The 21,255-nt window shown below is 42.4% G+C and overlaps 1 protein-coding gene across 1 annotated transcript in view; it reads left to right on the forward strand.

Annotated features, from left to right (window-relative positions):
* The first annotated feature begins 1,597 nt into the window (after positions 1–1,597).
* Positions 1,598–21,255, forward strand: part of LOC145403237 (uncharacterized) — a 29,353-nt gene continuing 9,695 nt past the window's right edge. The window contains exons 1-2 of the mRNA XM_080275052.1: positions 1,598–1,683; positions 7,659–7,825. Coding sequence (XP_080131178.1) covers positions 1,600–1,683; positions 7,659–7,825 — 251 coding nt within the window. The 5' untranslated portion in view covers positions 1,598–1,599. The remainder of the gene's footprint in view (positions 1,684–7,658; positions 7,826–21,255) is intronic.

The following is a 21,255-nucleotide window of genomic DNA, read 5'->3' on the forward strand; positions in this document are numbered from 1 at the left end:
AGGGTCCTAAGGCTGCGGTGTGTGTAGATAGTGAACTGAGTGAATTTTTCTATCCGAATGTTGGATTGAAACAGGGATAGGGTATGTCATGTCTCCATAGTTGTGCAGTCTGTATATGGATGGAGTTATAAAGAGATATAAGGTGGGGCAGTGGATGGTGGAGTGGCTCTAATGAGAGAGGGCAGCATTTGGAAACTTCCTGTACTGTTGTTTGCAGATGATACTGTCTTGTAAAGTGAAGACAAAGGGGAACTGCAAAGCTTGATGAATGAGGTTGGAAGAGTGCGTAAGAAATGGAATCTAAAGGTGGATGTAGGGAAGAGTATAGTTATGGTCTTCGAGAGAAATGTAGTCACTGAATGTACAGTGAGGTTAGATAATGAGGAAGTGGAAAATGTGAGTGTATTTAAGGACTTGGGTAGTGTGATGAGTAAGGATGGAAGTTTGGAGGATGAAGTGCTTCAAAGGGTACAACAGGGAAGAAAGGTTGCTGGTTCTTTGAAGGCAGTGATAAGAAATAGGGAAGTGAACATGGAAGTAAATAAGTCGCTCCATGATAGTGTTGTGATACCAACCATAATGTATGGAAACGAAGCTTGTACCTTGTTGGAAAGACACAAGTCAAGAGTGAGAGCATTGGAAATGAGTTATTTGAGAGGAGCATGTGGAGTCACATGGAGAGACTGACAAATGAGGAAGTGAAGGAGCATTGTGGTGTGGATGTGGTAGAAAGTTTGAGGAGAAATACATTGAGGTGGTTTGGCCATGTGAAGAGGATGGAGAACGAGAAATGAGGAGGGTGTATGTGAGTCAGGTGGGAGGGGGGGGGGGAGAGGGAGGCTGAGGATGAGATGGAGGGATGGAGTGGAGAGGTGCTGTACATGAGAAAAGGGGGTGTGAGCTCGGGGGAGGGCAGTGAAATGGCGGGGGACAGGGCAACATGGAGACGCTTTGCTTGTGGTCACCCCATATGGGATTGACGCATCTGGTAATAGTTAGATAGATAGATAGTTATGTATAATATGCTGTGCTATAACAAGGATTCCCTGTGTTCTTGTTGTACAGTGACAGTAACTATTTGCTTATATGCTGCCAAGATCAATTATTATTTTATCTGTCAGTCAGACTGTTGCCACTGTTGTATTGAAGCTCAGAAGTTAGTGTACAGGCAGGCCATGGTGTAAGTCAGGGAGTTTAGGAATTCCATAGAAACACTTGGAACTAGAATGAACATGTGGATGACTTAATTGGACAGGACAGTATTTATCAGATGTCAATACCTCAGTTCAAGTATCTGTAAGTGATTTTCTGGCCATTTACCAACCCTTTTCTCCTATGAGACTTTCATCACAGGCAAACTCTGGGGAGATTACTGACTCCAAAAAGGGCAGGAGTAACTTGTGCAGTGCAAGTGCCAAAGAAGTAAAGCATTTGCAGTTGATAAGATATATGGTGCTGTAGAGAAAACACTTCAGATTACTAGAACTGCAATTGTGACTTCTACATACATACAGTACTGCATAACCAAGCACTATTACACTTTACAGCAGGAAAATCGTGACCTCAACACCAAAGAAGCTACCATCCTTGCCTTTGAAGATGACCCCTAACATTGCTGAAAAGTCACCCAAGGGTAAAACTCCTAGATCTTCCTCTAAGAAGAAGAAGTACATCAAGGGAAAGGTAGGGACAGTTTTCTGTGTGTGTGTTGATTTAGTTGTTCTTACCTCTTTGAAGGACAGTGTAAAGGATTTCAGCTAATGTCATGTGTGTCTGTTATGTGCTTGTATCCAATCTAGTTTCAAATACAGTATATACATTTTTTCTTTCTTTCATTCTTTTTTTATGCAAGGAAGAGGGTACCGAAGGCCAGGAGCCTGCAAATTGTTCCCTCCAAGAAAACACAAAAATGAGATAACAGATAGCGAAATTCAAGTTCTGTTCATTCTAAGGTGCCTGGACACACTGCGTTTGAAAGACTGGAAATCATAGGCAGTAGGAAATACAGACTGAGGAAGACAGTTCCAGAGTTGACTTGTTGCATATATGAAGGACTGGGGGTAGTGGTTAACTCATTCATTAGAGAGTTAGACAGAAAAGGAATGAGAGTTTGTTGCTAGTCATTTGCTATGCGCCCGCTGTAGTGGTGGAGGAATGCAAGCAGACAGTTCAGAGGAGCAGTGAGCACTGAAGGACTGATAGAAAAGAGATAAAGATGCAACAGTGCAGCGAAGAGACAGAGGTTGAAGGGAACCAGTAAGAGGAGGAGAGTTAATGGAGCAAGAAGCCTTTGACCCCACCGTGTTGAGAAGAGCTGTTTGTTGGAAGCATCCCCACATGTGAGTTGTACTCTACACAGGAGCGATTAAACCCGTGTATAAAGTCAACAACTGTGCAAGAGTAAAGAAGGCATGGAGTTGGCTTAACACACCTGATCTCTTGGAAGTAGATTTTACAAGAGAGGTAATATGTTCTTTCCTGGCTAATTCCCAACAGAATGAAACCCCAAGTATGTTTACAGATGATGCAAGATTGAGCTGGATATTGTTAGAAATTAGAGGGTACTCCTGTGGAAGATTTTGATGGGTTGGTAGATGTAAGAACTGAGTTTTTAATGCATTAAAAACAACATGATTACTTTTACCTCAGTCAGAGGTATGAGCCAAGTCAGACATCAGGTATACCATAGCCTTATTCATTGTTTGTTGAAGTAACTGCTGAGGTGGACGCTGCAGGAAGCAAATGGAAAAGTGAAGGGTGGAGTCATCAGCGTATGAGTGAATAGGGTTAGATGTACTGCTTAGAAGATTATTGATGAGTAAAAGGAAGAGAGTTGGCGATAGAACAGAGCCCTGAGGAACACCACAATTGATAGCTCAAGAAGAATGGTGCCTGTCTACAACAGCAGCTATAGAACGACCAGAAAGGAAGCTAGAGATGAAGGCACAGATGGAAATTAAAGATTTATGCCAGACTTGATCGAGAACCTTTGAGATGTCAAGTGCAGTGGCAAAGCTTTTGCCGAAGTTCCAAAAGAAGAATGACCAGGAGTCTGAAAGGTAGGTGAGAAGATCACCAGTGTAGTGTCCCTGGTGGAACCCATACTGACTATCAGCAAGAAGGTTGTGATAGGAAGGATGCTTTAAAATTTTTTGTGTTCAGAACAGCCACAATAACTTTTGAAACACAGGATGTTAAAGCAATTAGACGATAGTTAGAGGGATAGAAATGGCCATCCTTCTTTGGGACAGGCTGAATGAGAGCAAACTTTCAATAAGAAGGAAAAGTACAAGTTGATAGACAAAGGCGAAAGAGTTTACCTAGGTAGGGTGTAAGCACAGAAGCACAGTTCTTGAGGACAACAGAAGGACCCCGTCAGGCCCATCTGCCTTGTTAGTGTTGAGGCCAGTGATGGCAGAAAATATATCAATTGAGGGAAATTTTAATGTCAGCCATGAGGAAGTCAGAGGGGGGAAGTGATGGAGGAAAAGCACTGGAGTTGTCTAAGTTGGAATTGGAGGAGAAAGTGTGAGCAAAGAGTTCTGCTTTATCAGTGGAAGAAATAGCTACGGAGCCATCAGAGTGGAAAAGAAGAGGGAATGATGATGAAGTAAAGTTGTTGCAGAGTTTTGGCAAGGTGCCAGACGGAGCGGGAAGAATTCAATTTGGAGAGTTCAGGGCATTTGGTACGAATGAAATTATTTTTAGCAGAGCATAGAATAAACTTAGCACAGTTCTGAGCAAGAGCGTAAAGAGCTAAGATTCAGGGATGGGTTGGCTCTATTACCTTTCATGGGCCTTCTCCTTGTGGACAGCATTAGAACAAGCGTGATTAAACTTTTTTTTTTTTTTTTCCATTAAACACAGGATAAGAGAAAGAAATGTATGTTTCCATTCCCGAGGGAATAACCTCCATAATGTGCAAGGCACACTCAGATGGCTCTTGGCCATGGAAGGAATAATTACCGTATTCCAGGGAAAATAAAAGAAGTACTGTCTGAGCGTCTCCCAAGCAGCAGCTCCAAAATGCCACAACCGACGCTTCTTGGGAAGGTCCACAGGTCTTACTGGAGTGATGGGACAAGTTAAGGTGATAAGTTTGTGATCATAGGAGCCCAACGGAGAGAAAAGATTAACAGCATCAGCCAAAGGATTAGGTGTAAGGATGAGTTCAAGTATGTTGGAATTCTCTCCATGGCGGTCAGGGTTACAGATAAGGTGCTGTATAAGCTGCTGTAGGTCATTAAGAACAGGAAGGATGTAGGCTTGTTCACAAGGTGAATCAGTGCCGTGAGAGGAGAGCCAAAGGTGGTGGTGATCATTGAAGTCTCCTAGAGTGGAGTTTTCAGAGAAAGGAGAAATTGATAGGATGTGTTCCATCTTAGAAGTATGATAGTCAAAGAATTTTTCATAGTCAGTAGAATTAGGGGATAAATAAACAACACAGATATATTTAGACAGAGAATGACAGGAAAGCTGAAGCCAGAGAGTAGAGAATTCAAAAGATTCAAGTTCAGGAACATGATAGCAAGATATGTTGTTGCATACGTATACACAACAGCCACCTTTGGCTTTGAAATGAATATAGAGAAAGTAGGAGACAGAGAAGGGGTCTGCTATCATTCATCTCAGACAGTTGAGTCTCAGTTAAGAAGAGAAGATGAGGCATAGAGGAGAAGAGGTGGTGCTCAACAGAGAAAGAGTTAGTTGACTTTTCAGCAGTTTTAGGGGTCATATTCAAAGGCAAGGATGGTAGCTTCTTTGGTATGGAGTTCACAGTTTTGCTGCTGCAAAGTGTAATAATGCTTAATTATGCAGCGAGTATGTAGAAGTCACAACTGCAGTTCTTGTAATCTGAAGTGTTTTCTCTATAGTACCGTACATCTTATCAGTTGCAAACACTTTTCTTCTTTAACACTTCCATTACACAAGTTACTCCTGCCCCAATCAGAGCCAGTAATCTCCCCGGAGTTCATTTGTGATGAAAGTGGCATAGGAGAAAAGGGTTGGCAAATGGCCAGATAAGTCACTTGCAGATACTTGAACTGCAGTCATGACTTGTGCCAAATACTGTAGCCTACTGTCCAAATTAAGTCATCCACATGGATGATCTTTGCTCATTCCACTTCTCCTTCAAAACTGTTCTAAGTACTGAGTATCTGTACAGTACTTCTACTTGGGCATCTTTTTTTTTTTTTTTACAAAAAGATTCTTTTGTCCACTTTTTCCAGTCCTGTTCCTCCTTTAAATATTTTAATTACATCTCCTCTCTCTTTCCTCCCCCCAAATACTAATACTGGTACAGTATCTCAAACTTCTCCACCCTCTTCTCATAAGACAGCTTTCACAAAGTTTAGTACTGTATCATCCATGTGGCAACCCTTTACGCTTTTCCAATTTATTGTTATTAATTAATTAAGTAATTTATTTATTTATCTTTTATTTTTAGAAATAATATGGTAACCATACCACTACTGCAGATTCTTTTCATCTGCTCATCCTGGACAGTATTAGCCCCAACAGTAATGTATAATTAAAAAGCCACTCATGTTAGCCAGCAGACTATATACCTATTCAGTGATATGTGCTTTTCAGGTAGTAGGCCATCTTATATGAACGTTTCATGAATTACCGTAATCTTCCATAACAAATACTGACTGCAACTTATTGTTCATAATTTCACAAATTTCTCCCTTCTCTTATGCCCTTGTCTCTTGGTCTCAGATTGCTTTCCATTATCATTTTGTCCTTAACAAAACTATTGCATAGAATTCTAAGTTCTTTATAACTTTTGCTCACTTTGTCCAACCCATATTTCCTTTCTTCCTTTCTCCATATGTTTACGTATTCATTTCAAGTTGCCTTTACTCATTTCAAATTTTTTCACTGCATTTTTCCATACCGCTTGTTGCATGCTTCATTCCTTGTGTCAGGTGTCTTCCTACATTTATTATTAAACAGCTTTTTCTTCCTTTCCATCCTTACAGCAACCTTTGGAAAATGTTTATGGATTTTCATCATGATTTTATACCTCTCATGTATATTCTCCATTTCCATTCTGCTCCAGTTGATATTTCCAGAAGAACATCTTAAGTGAGTAAAACTCAGCTCTTCCTTGATTATATCTGTCCCTTCTATGTATTTCTTTCACATCAGTGCCTCTCACAAACATCTCCATCTCAGTGATCAAGTTGCCCCTCTTTCCAAGGAGGCATTGATATTATACCGGTACGCATCATCAGGATCTTTCGTTTAAGTCAAACATCAAAGGTTCAAGATTTCCTTTGATTCTTGAATTTTTGTAAACAGACGGGGCTGAAGCCAGCTCTTTGGCTTCGAAACCAAAGCCGAAGCCCTTCAAAAGTCATGAAACCGAAGCTGATGACAGAGCCCTTGGAAAGTCTTGCAGCCGAAGCGAAAGCTGAAGTCAGGTAAACATTCACAAAGACAAAGCCGAAGCTCTATGAATTTTGTGAAGCCGATAATCAGCTTCATGTCACAGTATCCTCTTTCAGCAGGATTAAGAAACATTGTTTCCACCGTCCCACATGTAAACATATTCTGTTCATGTTACAAATTTTGTGGCCCTGGTGCTTTAGCCTATAGTTGGGGCTGAAGCCAGCCCCTTGGTTTCGAAGTTGAAGCCGAAGCCTTGGAAAGTTACAAAGCCGATGCGGAGGCCAGCTTCAGCCCCATGTCTGTTTGTAACACGCTGGGTTTACATAATTGCCCCAAGATTCATCATTACTCCCTGCGTGTGTTCCTTCCCAATCAGCCTCCTTAAAGTTGAAGTCTCCAGTCAACACCAATTTACCTCTTCTGGGGAACAGTTTCATTAGCACATCCAGGGATTCAGTCATCAGTTGCTCATATTCCTTCATCTTCCATACTGTAGTTGGTGGGGACATATAAGACACACTATAGTTTTCCACCATGAATTTGTATTTCCACTCCCAGTGTAGTACTTCTGATTTGGTATTTTCAAGTTTCATTATTATGGTCTATACTTCTTCAGCACTGATAATAACTCCAAATTTTTCCCTTCCAGCCTTTCCTTCACTAATGGTATTGCATCCAGCGTAACACTGTTTTCTCTGTTGATTTCATAAACTTCATCCATTTCCATATTTCCTTTGCTCAGTCATTTTTGACACCACTGCCTGATTTTCACAACATCACTCCCCCAACCTAACCAAATTCTCATGATCATTATGTACTTTGTTGTGATTCATTTTCTTTGTCTCTTCCTGTTGTGACTTTAACTTTTTTTCTTCCTCATTTTAGTCCTTCCTTATGATTTTCATTTCCCCATATTTTTATTCTACATGACATGTTCAGGATTTCACTCAGCACGTTGCGTCTTAAAGCTTTTTTCTTATTGGCCTCATATCAGTCAGTGTTTTTCTGTCCTCAGAATATTGCCAGGATTGTAGAGTGGTTCCGTATTACATTATTGATCTGAACTTTGGTAATAAATGATCAGCTTCTGTTTTGCCTTCAACTTGACACAGCTTTTTAAACAGTGAGAGTCCTGTTGTGTCATGCCAGTCAGTTCTAAATCTCACTTTTCATCATTCTTTTCATTCATGTCTTTGTGTGTGTGTGTGTGTGTGTGTGTTGCTCTTCCTTTTCACAAACCAGTTGATTATTTTGTGCAGAAAAAGAACCCTCTGTCCCAGAGAAAGCATCGTTTTCGCCCAGGGACTGTAGCCCTCCGGGAGATTCGCCACTATCAGAGAGGTGGAAATCTGCTCATCCCAAAACTACCTTTCTCACGTGTTGTCAAAGAGATTCTGCAGTCCATGGGACTCTCATTGGAATTGAGGTCAGTATTATTATGAAAATTGTTTGGTTTGTTAACCAGTTTATTAGGATAGCATTAAGAAACGTGAACTTGACCATCTCGGGTACAGTATAGTTGCCCTTGTCCCCATTGGTCCCAGTGAATTCTTTTGAGTATGAGATAACAAAGTATTCCATGTTCATTTCTCAATCTTTTGCTTTTGGCTATGATTGTACACTCACTCCAAAATGGATCTTTACAGGGGGGTCCGATGAGTTACCCATTGAACATTCCAGCCTTTTCATTAGGGTTGGTAAGTGTGACTGTGGGAAAATTGCCTCATAGGACTACTGTAGAATTATGCATGGGAGAATTCATAGATAAAGTAAAGCTATGTGTTTTCAGTTGGGTATCGTATTTGATATCTGTATTGATTCAGCAGTGTGGGATAGTGAATCGCTGGGAATAAGGTGATTATGACTACAATTGGGTGTATATCTCATTTGTTTCGAAACACAAGAGTCAATGTTCGTTTCGGGGTTGAAGTGCTACACCTAGTATGATCATCTCATAATACCTGGAAAAATACAGTAATCCCTTAATTATCTGACATAATAGAGCCAAAGGCATATCCAGATACTAGCAACATATGTATACAGAGCAGTGTCCTCCTACTTGTATCCATACCCTGCCGATACCCAACCTACTACCTATACTCAACCTGTATGCACAGTACCCTTCCTAATTTTGGCACTGTTGTCTGGTCTTTCAGCCATATTTAGACATAGAAACACACATAGGAATATCCAAAATAATGCTAAACACTAAGAAGACAATGCATAAAAAATAAAACTCCACAAAAATCCAACCTATATGTATAGTACTCCTCCTAATTTTGGCAATGTTATCCAGCCATTCAGCTGTATTTAGACATCAAAACACACATGGGAGTATCCAGTGTAATGCTGGACGCTAAGAAAACAATGCATAAACAATAAAACCCATGAGGATGAAGCAAGGACCAGATGGAAAGAATATTTTGAAAGCATGATGAATGGGAGTAGAGAGAGCAGAGCGACTGTAAACATGTTTGGTTTTGGGGGTGTGCAAAGAAGGAATGCAGTGCAAGGAAATGTAACACTTGCACAGGTGAAGAATGCTGTGAAGCAGCTGAAAAATGGGAAAGCAGCTGGGGCTCATGAGGTTTATGCAGAGATGATTAGTGGAGAGAGCGGAATGAAATGGTTGTTGGAGATATGTAAGAGGGCATGGATGAGTGAAACTGTGCCAGCAGAGTGGAAAAAGGCTGTGATTGTACCCCTGTACAAAAATAAAGATGAGCGAAGTGAGTGCAAAAATTATTGTGGCATAGGTTTATTGAGTGTTGTAGGGAAGTTATGTGGAGATATCAGAAGTCCTGGTGAGTGTTGAACAAAGTGGCTTTAGGAGTTGCAGAGGATGTGTGGATCAGATACTTGCAGTGAGACAGGGAAGAAGGCTAGTGAGAAGGACTACAAGATGTTTATGGCATTTATGGATCTGGAAAAAGCTTACAACAAAGGAGACTGAGAAGGATTGTGGAAGGCTTTGCGCATGTACAGTGTAGAGGATAAGCTGCTAGGCATCGTCAAGAGTTTTTATGATGGTAGTGAGGCATGTGTAAAGGTAAATGGGCAACTAAGTGAATGCTTCATGATCATTGTGGAAGTACGACAAGGTAGTATTATGTCTCTTGGTTGTTCAGTATATATATGGATGGGGTGATGAGAGAAGTAAAAACATGAGCAATGGAAAGAGGGAAGGTGTTGGTAATGAATGGCGATAGATGGAATATCTCAAATTTGTCGTATGGCGATGATGCAGTGCCACTTGCAAATCCTGGACAAGAGATAGGTAGACTAGTGAAGGGTTCTCCTGATGTCTGTGAGTGTCGTGCCTTGAGAGTAAATGTAGAAAAGAGTAAAGCGATGGTAATCAAGAGAGAAGGTGACTTCCAGTGTGATGTTACAGTGAATGGAGAGTGACTGGAATTTGTGAGCGTTCAAATACCAGGGTACAATGATAGAAGAGAGAGGAAAGTGTGCAGAAGACATGGAAAGTAGAGTGACACAAGGAAGGAAAGTAGCTGGTGCAATGAAGGCCTTGATAAGAAACAGAGGCCTGAGTGTTGCAGCTGCATGAGGCGTACTTGAAGGATTGTTAGTGCCAACATTAACATATGGATGTGAGACTATGGTGTGGCATGAAAATGAAAAGTCAAGAGTGAGAGTAGTGGAGATAGGACTGCTGAGGAATGTATGAGGAGTACAGAGAGTGGATAGGATACGAAATAATGTGATTCGTGGAAGATGCAGTGTGATGAAGTCTGTGGACACCAGAATCAAAGAGAGTGTACTGAGATGGTATGGTCATGTCGAGAAAATGGATAACACTAGAGTGGTGAAAAAGGTATATCTGAGCGAATTTGAAAGAGGGAGGAGGTGAGGTAGGCCAAGGAGAAGGTGGAGGGGTATTGTGAATGAGTGTGTGAGGAAGAGAGGTATGGAAGTCAGTGAGGCCAGGGGACTGACAAGAGATCGAGCTGACAAGATGAATGTTGTGCGAAGAAGTGCATGATCAAGGATTTGGCACCCCTCTTTAACATGACAGTGTTCGGATTGACTCTGTCGGATACGTTTATGTGAAGCTACAGAATGTGGTGAAAGTTTGTGGTGTATCCGATAGAGCCAGGATTCCGGGGGCTTGAATGATGAGTGAATGGAAACATGGCCCATTGCAGTGGGCAGACTTAGGCTGTCTGGTCATTGCTACCCCTCACCATGCCCTAGGGTGGGAAAGGAGGTCTGGATGATGATGATGATCAACAAAAATCCCCAAATACTCTACCTATAATGTACAGTACCCTTCATAATTGGGGCAGTCTTTGGTCTTTCAGCTATTTAGACATCAAAACACGTCTGGGAATATCGATTATAATGCTGGACACTAAGAAAGCAATGGATAAACAACAAAAATCCACAAAAAAATAACTGAAAACATTTGCAAAAACAGTTAAGTTTCTGGGACACCGAGTGATGGCTGCTTCCACGGCACACACACACACACACACACACACATATCAGTGGCCAAATTTGCCCCCAGAAATTGGTCATATTGGTATAAATTGTATACTATCATCTTCTATCTATCTATCTATTGCCAGACGCCTTAATCCCGTTTGGGGTGGCCACAAACAAATCGCCTCCACGTCGCCCTGTCCCCCGCCATTTCACTGCCCTGCTCCCAACTCACATCCCCCTCTCTCATATACCTCTCCACCCCATCCCTCCATCTCATCCTCGGCCTCCCCCTCCCTCTTCCCCCCTCCACCTCACTTACATACACTCTCTTCGTCAGTCTTTCACCCTCCATCCTCTCCACATGGCCAAACCACCTCAGTGTGTTCCTCATAACGCCTCCTATCACATCCACACCACAACGCTCCTTTATATCCTCATTCGTCAGCCTGTCTCTCCATGTGACTTCACAGGCTCCTCTTAAATAACTCATTTCCACTGCTCTCACTCTTGACTTGTGTCCTTCCAACAACGTCCAAGCTTCACTTCCATACGTTAGAGTTGGTATCACAATACTGTCATGTAGTAACTTTTTCACTTCCATGCTCACTTCCCTGTTGCTTATCACTGCTTTCAAGGAACCAGCAACCTTCCTTCCCTGCTGTACCCTTTCAAGCACTTCACCCTCCAAACCTCCATCCTTACTCATCACACTACCCAAGTACTTAAACGTACTCACATTTTCCAATTCCTCACCATCCAACCTCGCTGTACATTCACTGACTTCACCTCTCTCAAAGACCATCACTTTACTCTTCCCTACATTCACCTTTAGATTCCATTTCTTACACACTCTCCCAAACTCATCCACCAAGCCTTGCAGCTCCCCTTCATCTTCACTCAACAACACAGTATCATCTGCAAACAACAGTGCAGGGAGTTTCCAAACACTATCCTCTCTCACCAGGGCCACTCCAACATCCACTACCCTACCTTGTACAGTTGCCTCAGAGAGTTCCAATACCCCCTGTGTTACATCCAGTCAAGAAGTGGCAACATCGCAGTAGTAGCGTAACTATCTATGAACGGCCATTGGTCTTGTCAGACCAATGCAAAAGGAAAACTTACCATAGAAGCCTGCAAGAGTAATACTGTTTATTTATGAAAATTTAAGACCTTACCAGCATTGTTAAAAAAAAAAAAAAAAAAAAAAGTTTACACCAGGTATCCCCAAAGAGCTAAGGCATTGCCCTTGGGTAGAGGACTTTTGGATTGAAGCGTGTAACATTTTATGACCAGATGTCTACCAATGATCCTTGGGTGGATTCGATCCTCCGACCCTTCGGTCAGAGCGGAGCACTCTAACCCACTGAACCACGGCTGCTACCTGTTACATATTACCAGCATTGTACAGGGGGTAGATAACGCAAATTGTTGTTATGGTACCCGAGGCTGTACCACAGAAGCTGAATCAATACACTCACAGCTGTTCTGCATGGGCCTCATCCCGCGCGTCACTATCACTCTCATCACGGTTGGAGGGCTTATCTGCTGCCTGTTGCTTCTCCAGGAAACCCTCAAAGTCCAGGTCAGACATTACATCATCATCCTGCTGCACAACAATGGCCTTGGGGAGGTGAGGGGAAGCTGCGTAGACGCTGACGACGTCACAGATGTGCTGTGACGTCGGCCCCTCCCTCACCGTGACATCACGGCACTGGCACCTCCCTCGCCACCACTCACTTACACACTAGCCGCACCCCACCACACATACTTACCAGCCCCACCCTCACCCATCGTGCGCTTCAAATTGTGCTTGTGAGTTGTGAGAGACTACTGTATTTTCCTCAATTTTTCATGTCCGTAGCACATTGCAAGTAGCAAATGGACTTTCTAAATAATTATTGTCAGACCCCCATCACACATTAGGTGAGACGCACTTTGCGAAGGCACACTTTAGGCAAGAGAACTGTATATATATATATATAAGTAATCCCTCTAATATCCGGACGCCCAATAACCGAACATCCCCACTAACCGAACCTTATCGTCCTGGGATCAAACATTCCCAAAATGGTCCGAAAATCCAAAAAAATTGGAAAAAAAATCGATTTTTTGCCGTCCGTAATTTGAACTTGCCGCGCGCGACGCGTGAGAGCATTGTTTTGGTTCGTCATTCCTCCGACGTCCGATAGAGCGCCGCTGCATCCTCCCCACTTCCCGCCTGTCTCTCACCGCGACAAGACCTACGCTCTTCGCCATGGCTTGGGAAAAGTTAATGTGCAACACTTAAATTTAATGGAACATTATTTGGACTACAGTGAACACTGTGAAAAGAACGGACTTCTGTGTGTTAGTGACTAAGTTCAGTGCAAGACTTCAGGAAGAGTGTAGTGCAAGTGCTTCAGGAAATCGTTCTTACTGTCAGAGTCCGAGAGGAGGCGGTTATTCATCGAGGTGGCCAGGGACTTGCTGTAAGTAGCCAAAATGTTTCATGTTGTACTATTTTCCATACTATATTTACCAGAATGTTTCATATTGTATTTTTTCCCATACTATACTTACCAGAAAGTGTCATACTGTACTTCTTTCCATACTAAACTTACCTCATGCATGTGCAGTAGGAATGTGTTTTTCAGAGTTCGGTTAGGTTCGGTTAGGTTAGGTTCGGTTAGAGTCCATAAGTACCAGAATGTTTATTAATGTATGAACATACTTCTAAACCCACATTTTATGTGTCTATTGCATTTATTTCAGTCATTTATGTGCCTTATTGGTGTGATTTGGGTGTTAAATAGGTGCTATGCATGTCCGGAGGGAGTTGTATAGGTGTTTCTCTGTGTTAGGGTCCGTAAGTACAAGTCCATAAGCTGGGGCCCAATATCCGGACAAAACCAATATCCGAACCTACCGATGGCTCTATTGATCCGGATATTGGAGTGATTACTGTATATATATATATATATATATATATATATACATACAGTTTACTCTCAACTAACATGAGTTTAAAAAACGCATTTTCTTTTTAACACGAGCAAATATTTAAGGAGGTATGTTTAACTAACAACAGTTTCTCAATTTAACGCGACTTTACACGTACGTGATGGTTTCACATTAGCCGCGCGCACCTTGGACAGTCCCGAGCTGATAGACCATGTGTGGCAGTTTATGCATAAATACAATTTTTTATTTGTCTGTTGCTTAAACTGGTTTTATTCGAACTATAATATTCAAAAATAAAGTTTGGCCCCATTCTGAGCAATTGGCTCATTTTCGGACAAAATTTGGCCAGGAAAGTGATGGTAGATCTAAGTTGTTACAACTTGATGCTGCAGAACAGAAAGAAGAAAACCACTCAGACCAAGACAGAGCAGTTCTTTATGAAGAAGACAGAAAACTTAAGGGAGTTATCTTCATCACCAGTAGCACTGGAGTCAGAGGAAGAGGAAGGACAGCAGAGTGAGGAGGGACAACAAATTTAGGGTGGGGAGCAGCGGGAGGTGGGGTAGAGGAGTAAGGAGGGACAGCAGCAGACGACGAGTGATGCATAGATGAAGTGAGGCTGTGTTGTTATTGTTTGCGACCTACTTACTGTAATGAAAATGTTGCTTTTACTGTAGTGTTTTTATGACCTACTAATGCATTAATAATGTTGAGGAACTTTTACAGTGCTGTGAATGAAGCAGAATTGAAAGGGAATCCACATAAAAAACGAAAACAGTATGTATTTGGAGAGAAGTAAACAACACTTTGACCCAACTAGGGCTCAAATGTTGTTTATTTCTCCCCAGATATACTGTTTTTGTTTTTTACGTGCTTTTTCCTTCAGATTAATATTGTTGCTTTTAAGTTTAGAGTAGCATAACTCCCCAAATGGGTCGACTTTCCCAGAGTCCAGGAACGTAACCCCCAATATTACCATTGTTTCTTATGGGAAAATTATGTTTAAAAAATGCGTTTTTAACTAACGCGACCTCTCCAGGAACCTAACCCTCGCGTTATTTGAGAGGTTACTGTATATATGTATATATATATATATATAGTATATATATTTCTTATATTTTGTGAGGATTTCCTGGTTTTGTAAGGCACCTATTGTGTGTCATGTATGCACACAGCACTATGGTCATGGCGCACGACTCTGAGGTTGTCATTATCGTACCCTGGCAACCTGGTCGTCAACAGTGCTTCCGATTTTGTGTGTAATGTATTACGTGTGATTCGTGTATAATAATAATCATGTATAATATGTTTGTGTATAATAATGTGATTCATGTATACAGTAATATGGTACGAAATCAGACGCACTTTTAACAGGTAGGTTGCCAGGGTCAACCTCGGAGTTGCATGCTGTGACTGTAGTAGCCACACACAAGTACACACCATTTGAAGACATTCACACTGACTCTTTGATTTACTATCTTTCCTGTAGATATGAATGCAAAGTTAGGCAAACCATGAATAGTGTGGTAGTGAAGAAGCTTTAGCAAGATCAGATGCAACTTTTTATTTATTATTATTATTATTTTTTTATTTTTTTTTTTATTTTTTTTTCAAGTTGAGCTTGAACAAAGTTGCCAAATGTCATTCATCACATCATCTCAAAGTTATTTATCACCTTATTACTCCCATCTACTGCCTTCTTTCGTAAATGCACTAAATCTCTTATTTTTTTAGACTACAGGGAGAAGACTGACCATATATACTGTATATATTACAAATAATAAAGATTGTAAGAACAAGTGGTTGTGGACAGTTTGCACTTATATCAACATGTGTACACCATTTATGTAAATCCACATGTACACATTACCAGTACAGTAGACCTAGTACATGCATCATTCCCCCCCTACACACACATGCACGCACGCATGCACACGCACTCTTTGTTACTAGGCAGCAAAACAGTGTCAAGGTAATAACACAGTTTCACACAGAATCACATCAAACAATGAAGGAGATCTTGAATAAAAGGAATATACAAGCCCTCACTATAACAGACTAATTGGGGGAAAGCCAGGTCCATCAAAGCTGAAAGTCCATTATATCATAGGGTCTCCCCTGAGGTGGGCTTTCAAGCACGTATTTGAAAATAAATGAGTACAACAAGATATTCTAGCAATAAAAATGTAAACTTTACCTATTTTACACTACCATGGCTATAATTTTGTCCTCTTGCAGCTTACAGTATTTCACATCCTTGTCAGCACTTCTTCATGATTGGTAGCTTTTAGTATTACTATAGTTTGTATTTACAACTCTGCAGCCACGATGGGGAGAGGGCAATTTCAGGCCAGGTTAGAGTAAAAAGGACTCTGGTCCGACTTTGTTGAGTTGCTGTCTACAACACAGGGGCAGCAGGCCCCTGGATGGTGTATTTTACCTTTAGGATGGCCTCACAGAAACAGTTGCTTACCTGTGGTCAGCAGGTTTGCTTGGTCAGACAGACCGGGATTAAGGGACAACAGCACCTACAAAAAAACAAAGTATAACTAAGAGTCTTCACCACTTGTACAGCCTTGAATATAATTTTTTTTTTTAGAAGGTAATTTTTTCCACTACCTGTGGAGGTAATATATGGATGGCAGCTATTGACCTTGAGAGGTACTTCCATAAGAGTAAATTGTGGTTACATGCTAGGAATCTAACAGCACAATTGTCACTCTTTGGCTTGAAACTTGGCAACAAGTAAATAGGGACTTAAATTTCTTCTCATAAGTCAACTTTCAGCAGCTGTTGGGACTAAGTACTGTAGGTAAATTTGGCATTTGGTTTAGTTTCCAGGATGTAGAAAATATTGGCAGTACCATAGTCAACCTCAATATGGGAATTCCTTCAGAGGAGGCAGTGTCATTTTTCTCCGTTTATAATTTTTCTTGGATAGATATGGCTGTGAGTTTCATTCTGTTTCATTTTTGTTTCATTTTTGAAGGCTCCAATGTGCTTGCATGTGTCAGCCTTGGTCACCTGGTGGCGGTCCTCCATGCTGCTCAATCTCTGGCAGCTTCCGTATTCAGTTCCTTATCCCTGAGGTCACACTCAATGACCCCGTCCCAGGTCTTTTTTCGGTCTGCCCCTTGCAGCCCTGCCCCTAACATTAACACATCTCACTTTTTGCACCTAATAATCATCCCCCATCCTCTCTACATGCCAAACCATTTCAGTCTACCTCTCCTCATCACACCTGTACACTTCAGTCCCATCTTACCTCTCATCTCTTCCATCGTAAACCTGGCCTCCCCAGGCCTCGAATTCAGGGACGCACTGCACATCCGCCTAATCATTGCCATTTCTGTTTGTTTGAGCCTGTGAAAATATCCTCCTCCCATACTGCCCAGGTGTCACTGCCATACAGCATTACACTCCGAACACATGCCGCATACAAAGATCCCTTAGCACGAAGGGAGAGCCCTGTCAGTGTCAGGAGAGGCAACAGCTCCCTAAGCTTCTTCCAACCACTTCTCATTCTAGCCACAGAGCTAGCTCCAGCCCCACCTCCAGCACATAACATGTCTCCTAAATAACAAAACTCTACCATACACTCAAGAGACCCACCAGCATGTTGTTCAGTTCTTTGACGCCTGGCAGTCTCCACGTGCTTTCCTTGACACACTGCACACATAAAATCAGCATTATCTTGTAGTCCACCTCTAATACCACTACATCTCTTATGCACTCACTTATCACAGTCACTGCACAAGATGGAATTACACTTCCCATGTCCTTGTGGCAAATCACACATGGCCACTCTCCCTCTTCTTTGACAATACTGCCACCAGCCCTAGATACCATCCCATTTGTTTTATCTTCATTTACTCTTAAGCCCTTGTGCCCCATACCGTCTCTCCACTTCCTTAATCTTTCCTCCACCTCCCTTTCATTCTCTACAATCAGCACCAAATCATCAGCATACAACATCTCCCACAGGAGTCCATATCTGAAGTCACGTGAGAGAGCTTCAGGTAACACAATAAACAATAAGAGGCACAAAACTGAACCTTGGTGTCCACCAACATTCACAGAAAATTCATCACTCAAATCTCCATTCACCCTTACGTGGGTGCAAGCATCCACATACATTGCCATGCTGACCCTAACCAACCATTCCTTGACCCCAAGGTTTCTCATTGCCCACTTCACCACCTCTCTGGGGACTCTGTCAAAGGCCTTTTCCAAATCAACAAAAACAAAGTACAGTTCCCATTTCTTTCCTATTTATTTTTCCTGAAGCTGTTGAACAATGAATATGGCATCAGTGGTCCTTTTGCCTGACATAAACCCAAACTGCATCTCATCATTATTCACACTTTCTCTAATCATACCTTCTAGAACTCTCCCCATTACCATTGTTATCTGGTCTAAAAGCTTTATCCCTCTATAATTTCCTCTTTCCAGGGGATCACCCTTCTCCTGGTACACATTTATTTACACTCTTCAGCCAATCATCTGGGACAACTCACTCATATATAATCGTATTTATCAAGTCAGTGACTCGCTCCACTCCCATATCTCCTGAGGCTTTCAGCATTTCAGCAGTCAACCCAGACACACCTGCTGCCTTCTGCACCTGCATCCTGGCTATCGTCCTGCTTACAGTAGCAGCGTCAGTCAAAAGCCGAGGGCCAAACACTGGATCTGGTGGCTCCAAACTTTCCCTGTCCCAGTCAAACTACTCATTCAACAGCTGACTGTAATGCTCTCTCCATGCGTCTTTAATATCCCCACTGTTCACCACTACCCTTCCTTCATCAGTCTTCACTCACTGCTCACCTATGATGTCCTTATACTTCCTCTTTATCTGATTTGCCACCTTAAAAATCATTTTCCTCCTTTCCACACAATTTAGATTATCAAGTAAAAGTCTCTGTGACTCAGACTTTGCCCTGTAAACCCCTTTTCTAGCCCTATGCATGGCAGCCAAGTATTCCTCTGTTACCACCCTTCATCCATTCCCAGAAAAGTCTTCTTTTCTCCTTAACCGCAGCTTCTACACCCTCATCCCACCACGAAGTTACCATATGTTGGGGGGGAGCCCTTTGTTCATCCACACACTGAATCAGTAACTTTCAAGAGGTTGCTCTTGAGGGCTTTGTACTGTTCATTAACACTTTTGTCAATGCCTTTCTGTTCAGCCATCATTCTCCTCATCCTGCTATAGAAGGCATCCCTTACTGCTTGATTTTCAGCTTCCATATTTTCCTCTTAGGTGCATAAGTCCTCTTTTTCATCACCTGCTCCTTAAGCACCATGTCACATATCAATAACTTGTGTTGCTGCACACACTCCTTGCACCCAATAACTTTAACATCCCTCACTAACCTCCTTTCAGCCCACCGGACCAGGTAATAGTCAGTCTGGTTGCAATTTCCCCCAGACTCATATATAATCAACCTACTCTTTTCCTAAAATATGTTGTTACGCTGTCCGCCTTTCCGTTCCCACCGATGCAGCCGTTACAGCTGGGCTAAGGGGATTATGCAGTATGTATCCGTGTCATTCGCGGAGTTTATATTAGCGAGTGCTACAAGTTCTTTTGTTTCTTTCGTTCTCGCCACTGAGGGCAATTTTATTTCATACCATGCTGAGTATGCATTTGATTATTTTGATTGTCTTGTGTGAGCTACCAGTATATTTAATGATGTTTTGCTTGCATTAGAAGTACCAGTTTATTGTAGAGAGAGAGAGAGGGGCACGAATATAAGTTCTTATTAATTAATTTGATTATGCGTTCGCGCTTGGCCGTGCGCGAGCCTTGATCAGAGTCAGTATCTTCCCAGCTAGCTTCCGTATCGTGCGTGTGCACACTCTCTCTCTCCCCAGTCATTTTTATGCCGAGCTGGCGTTTTCATTTAAGTTTATTTTTATTCTTTTTGTTGCTGACTGAGGGAAGTAGTTATTTTATTTTATTTTTGTAACCGTGTTGTCTTTGGAGGGCCAGTTTGGCTCACCGTGGTCTTCTCGCTGCCTTTGTTAACGTTCCCCAACACACGTACATACACACACACACCCCTAACCCCTACACAGTTAATCCCATCTCTTTGCTCAAGGCTAGTGAGAACCATCGTGAGCTATTAACTGCGTTCCCCCTTGGACACGGGTTAAGTAGAAAGTCGTCACCACCGGAAGTAAGTGGGAGGTGTTCCTGTATACTGTCTCGGGCGGTATTACTTCCGGTAGTGACGATAGTAGGCTAGATCTATAGGTAGGCTGTTCCGTTTTATTACCAAAGTACAGAGTGTTGCGTTCTTAAATAAGTACCTTTCCGTTGCGCAGTTTTTTCTCTAGTTTGCGGAGTGTCAGTGCCGGGGTCTGCGTTATTTTTGCAACGCAGTGGAGGCCGATCATCTAAGGCTGACTTGTTGTCTTTTTGTAATAGCCCCGGGCAGGCGCAAACCGTAACAGTGGCGACCTCGCCAGGATATCCTAACAGTGCCTTCTTCTTGCTAGGATATCGTTACCTTGGCGTTCTCTGTGCTTTGAGGTGAAGTTGATGTGTGTGTAGTTTCTCAGTCAGCATTAGTATTTCATTATTTAGTACTGCCATTGATTTGTCGCCATGGAGTCACGCGTGTCTACACCAGATCGCGTACGTGCTGAGTCACCTGTGGATATGGAACAACGAGAGGCACATAGCAAAGGTACTCCCCGTGTGAGCCCTGAGTTTGACTATGGTGCTGAAATGCCTCGTTTCGCTACCCCACTATTACCATCTATGATGCCGCCGAGCCAGTTTAGAGCAGTTCCCCCAGGGATGTCTGGTGCTTTCCCTGGAGTTGTTCATTCCACTCCCATATACCCTGGAGCCTTGTCACCGGAGGCTCAGTTGCAGTTGGAGTTGAAAAAGATGGAGATGGAAATGCAGCGTGAAAAAGAAGAGAGGGAAATGCAGCGTGCCAGAGAGAAAGAAGAGAGGGAGATGGAGATGCAGCGTGAAAAAATGCGATTTGAGCTGGAGAAGACTCGCTTGGAGGTGACTGCTAATAGACCAACTTCAGATACCCAAACCTCAGGCCGTGCAGAGGATAGGGAGAGTTGGTTCTCAAGGAGTCTAAAATTAGTGCCAGCATTTGATGAGTTGAAGGTGACAGAATGGTTTGTCAGGTTTGAGAAGAAGGCTAGGGAGTTTGAGTGGCCAAGGCAGCGCTGGGTGGGGTTGGTATCTAATGTGCTGAAGGGAAAAGCCTTGGAAGTGTATAATAGGTTGAGCCCTGAGGATGTAGATGATTATGATGAATTTAAAACAACCATCCTGAAGGCATATGAACTTAGACCAGAGGCTTATCGGTTGTTGTTCCGTGGTGCTCGGAAAAAGCCTGCTGACACCTATATGGCCTACGCTAGGTATCTGGAGGAGAGGTTAGACGAGTGGTTGCTGAGTGAGAGCGCCACTTCGTATAACGAGGTGCGTGAACT

Source organism: Coenobita brevimanus, chromosome 60 (assembly GCF_032717465.1).
Source record: "Coenobita brevimanus isolate Jiangsu-jjx chromosome 60, ASM3271746v2, whole genome shotgun sequence".
In the NCBI taxonomy this organism is placed as follows: Eukaryota; Metazoa; Arthropoda; class Malacostraca; order Decapoda; family Coenobitidae; genus Coenobita; species Coenobita brevimanus.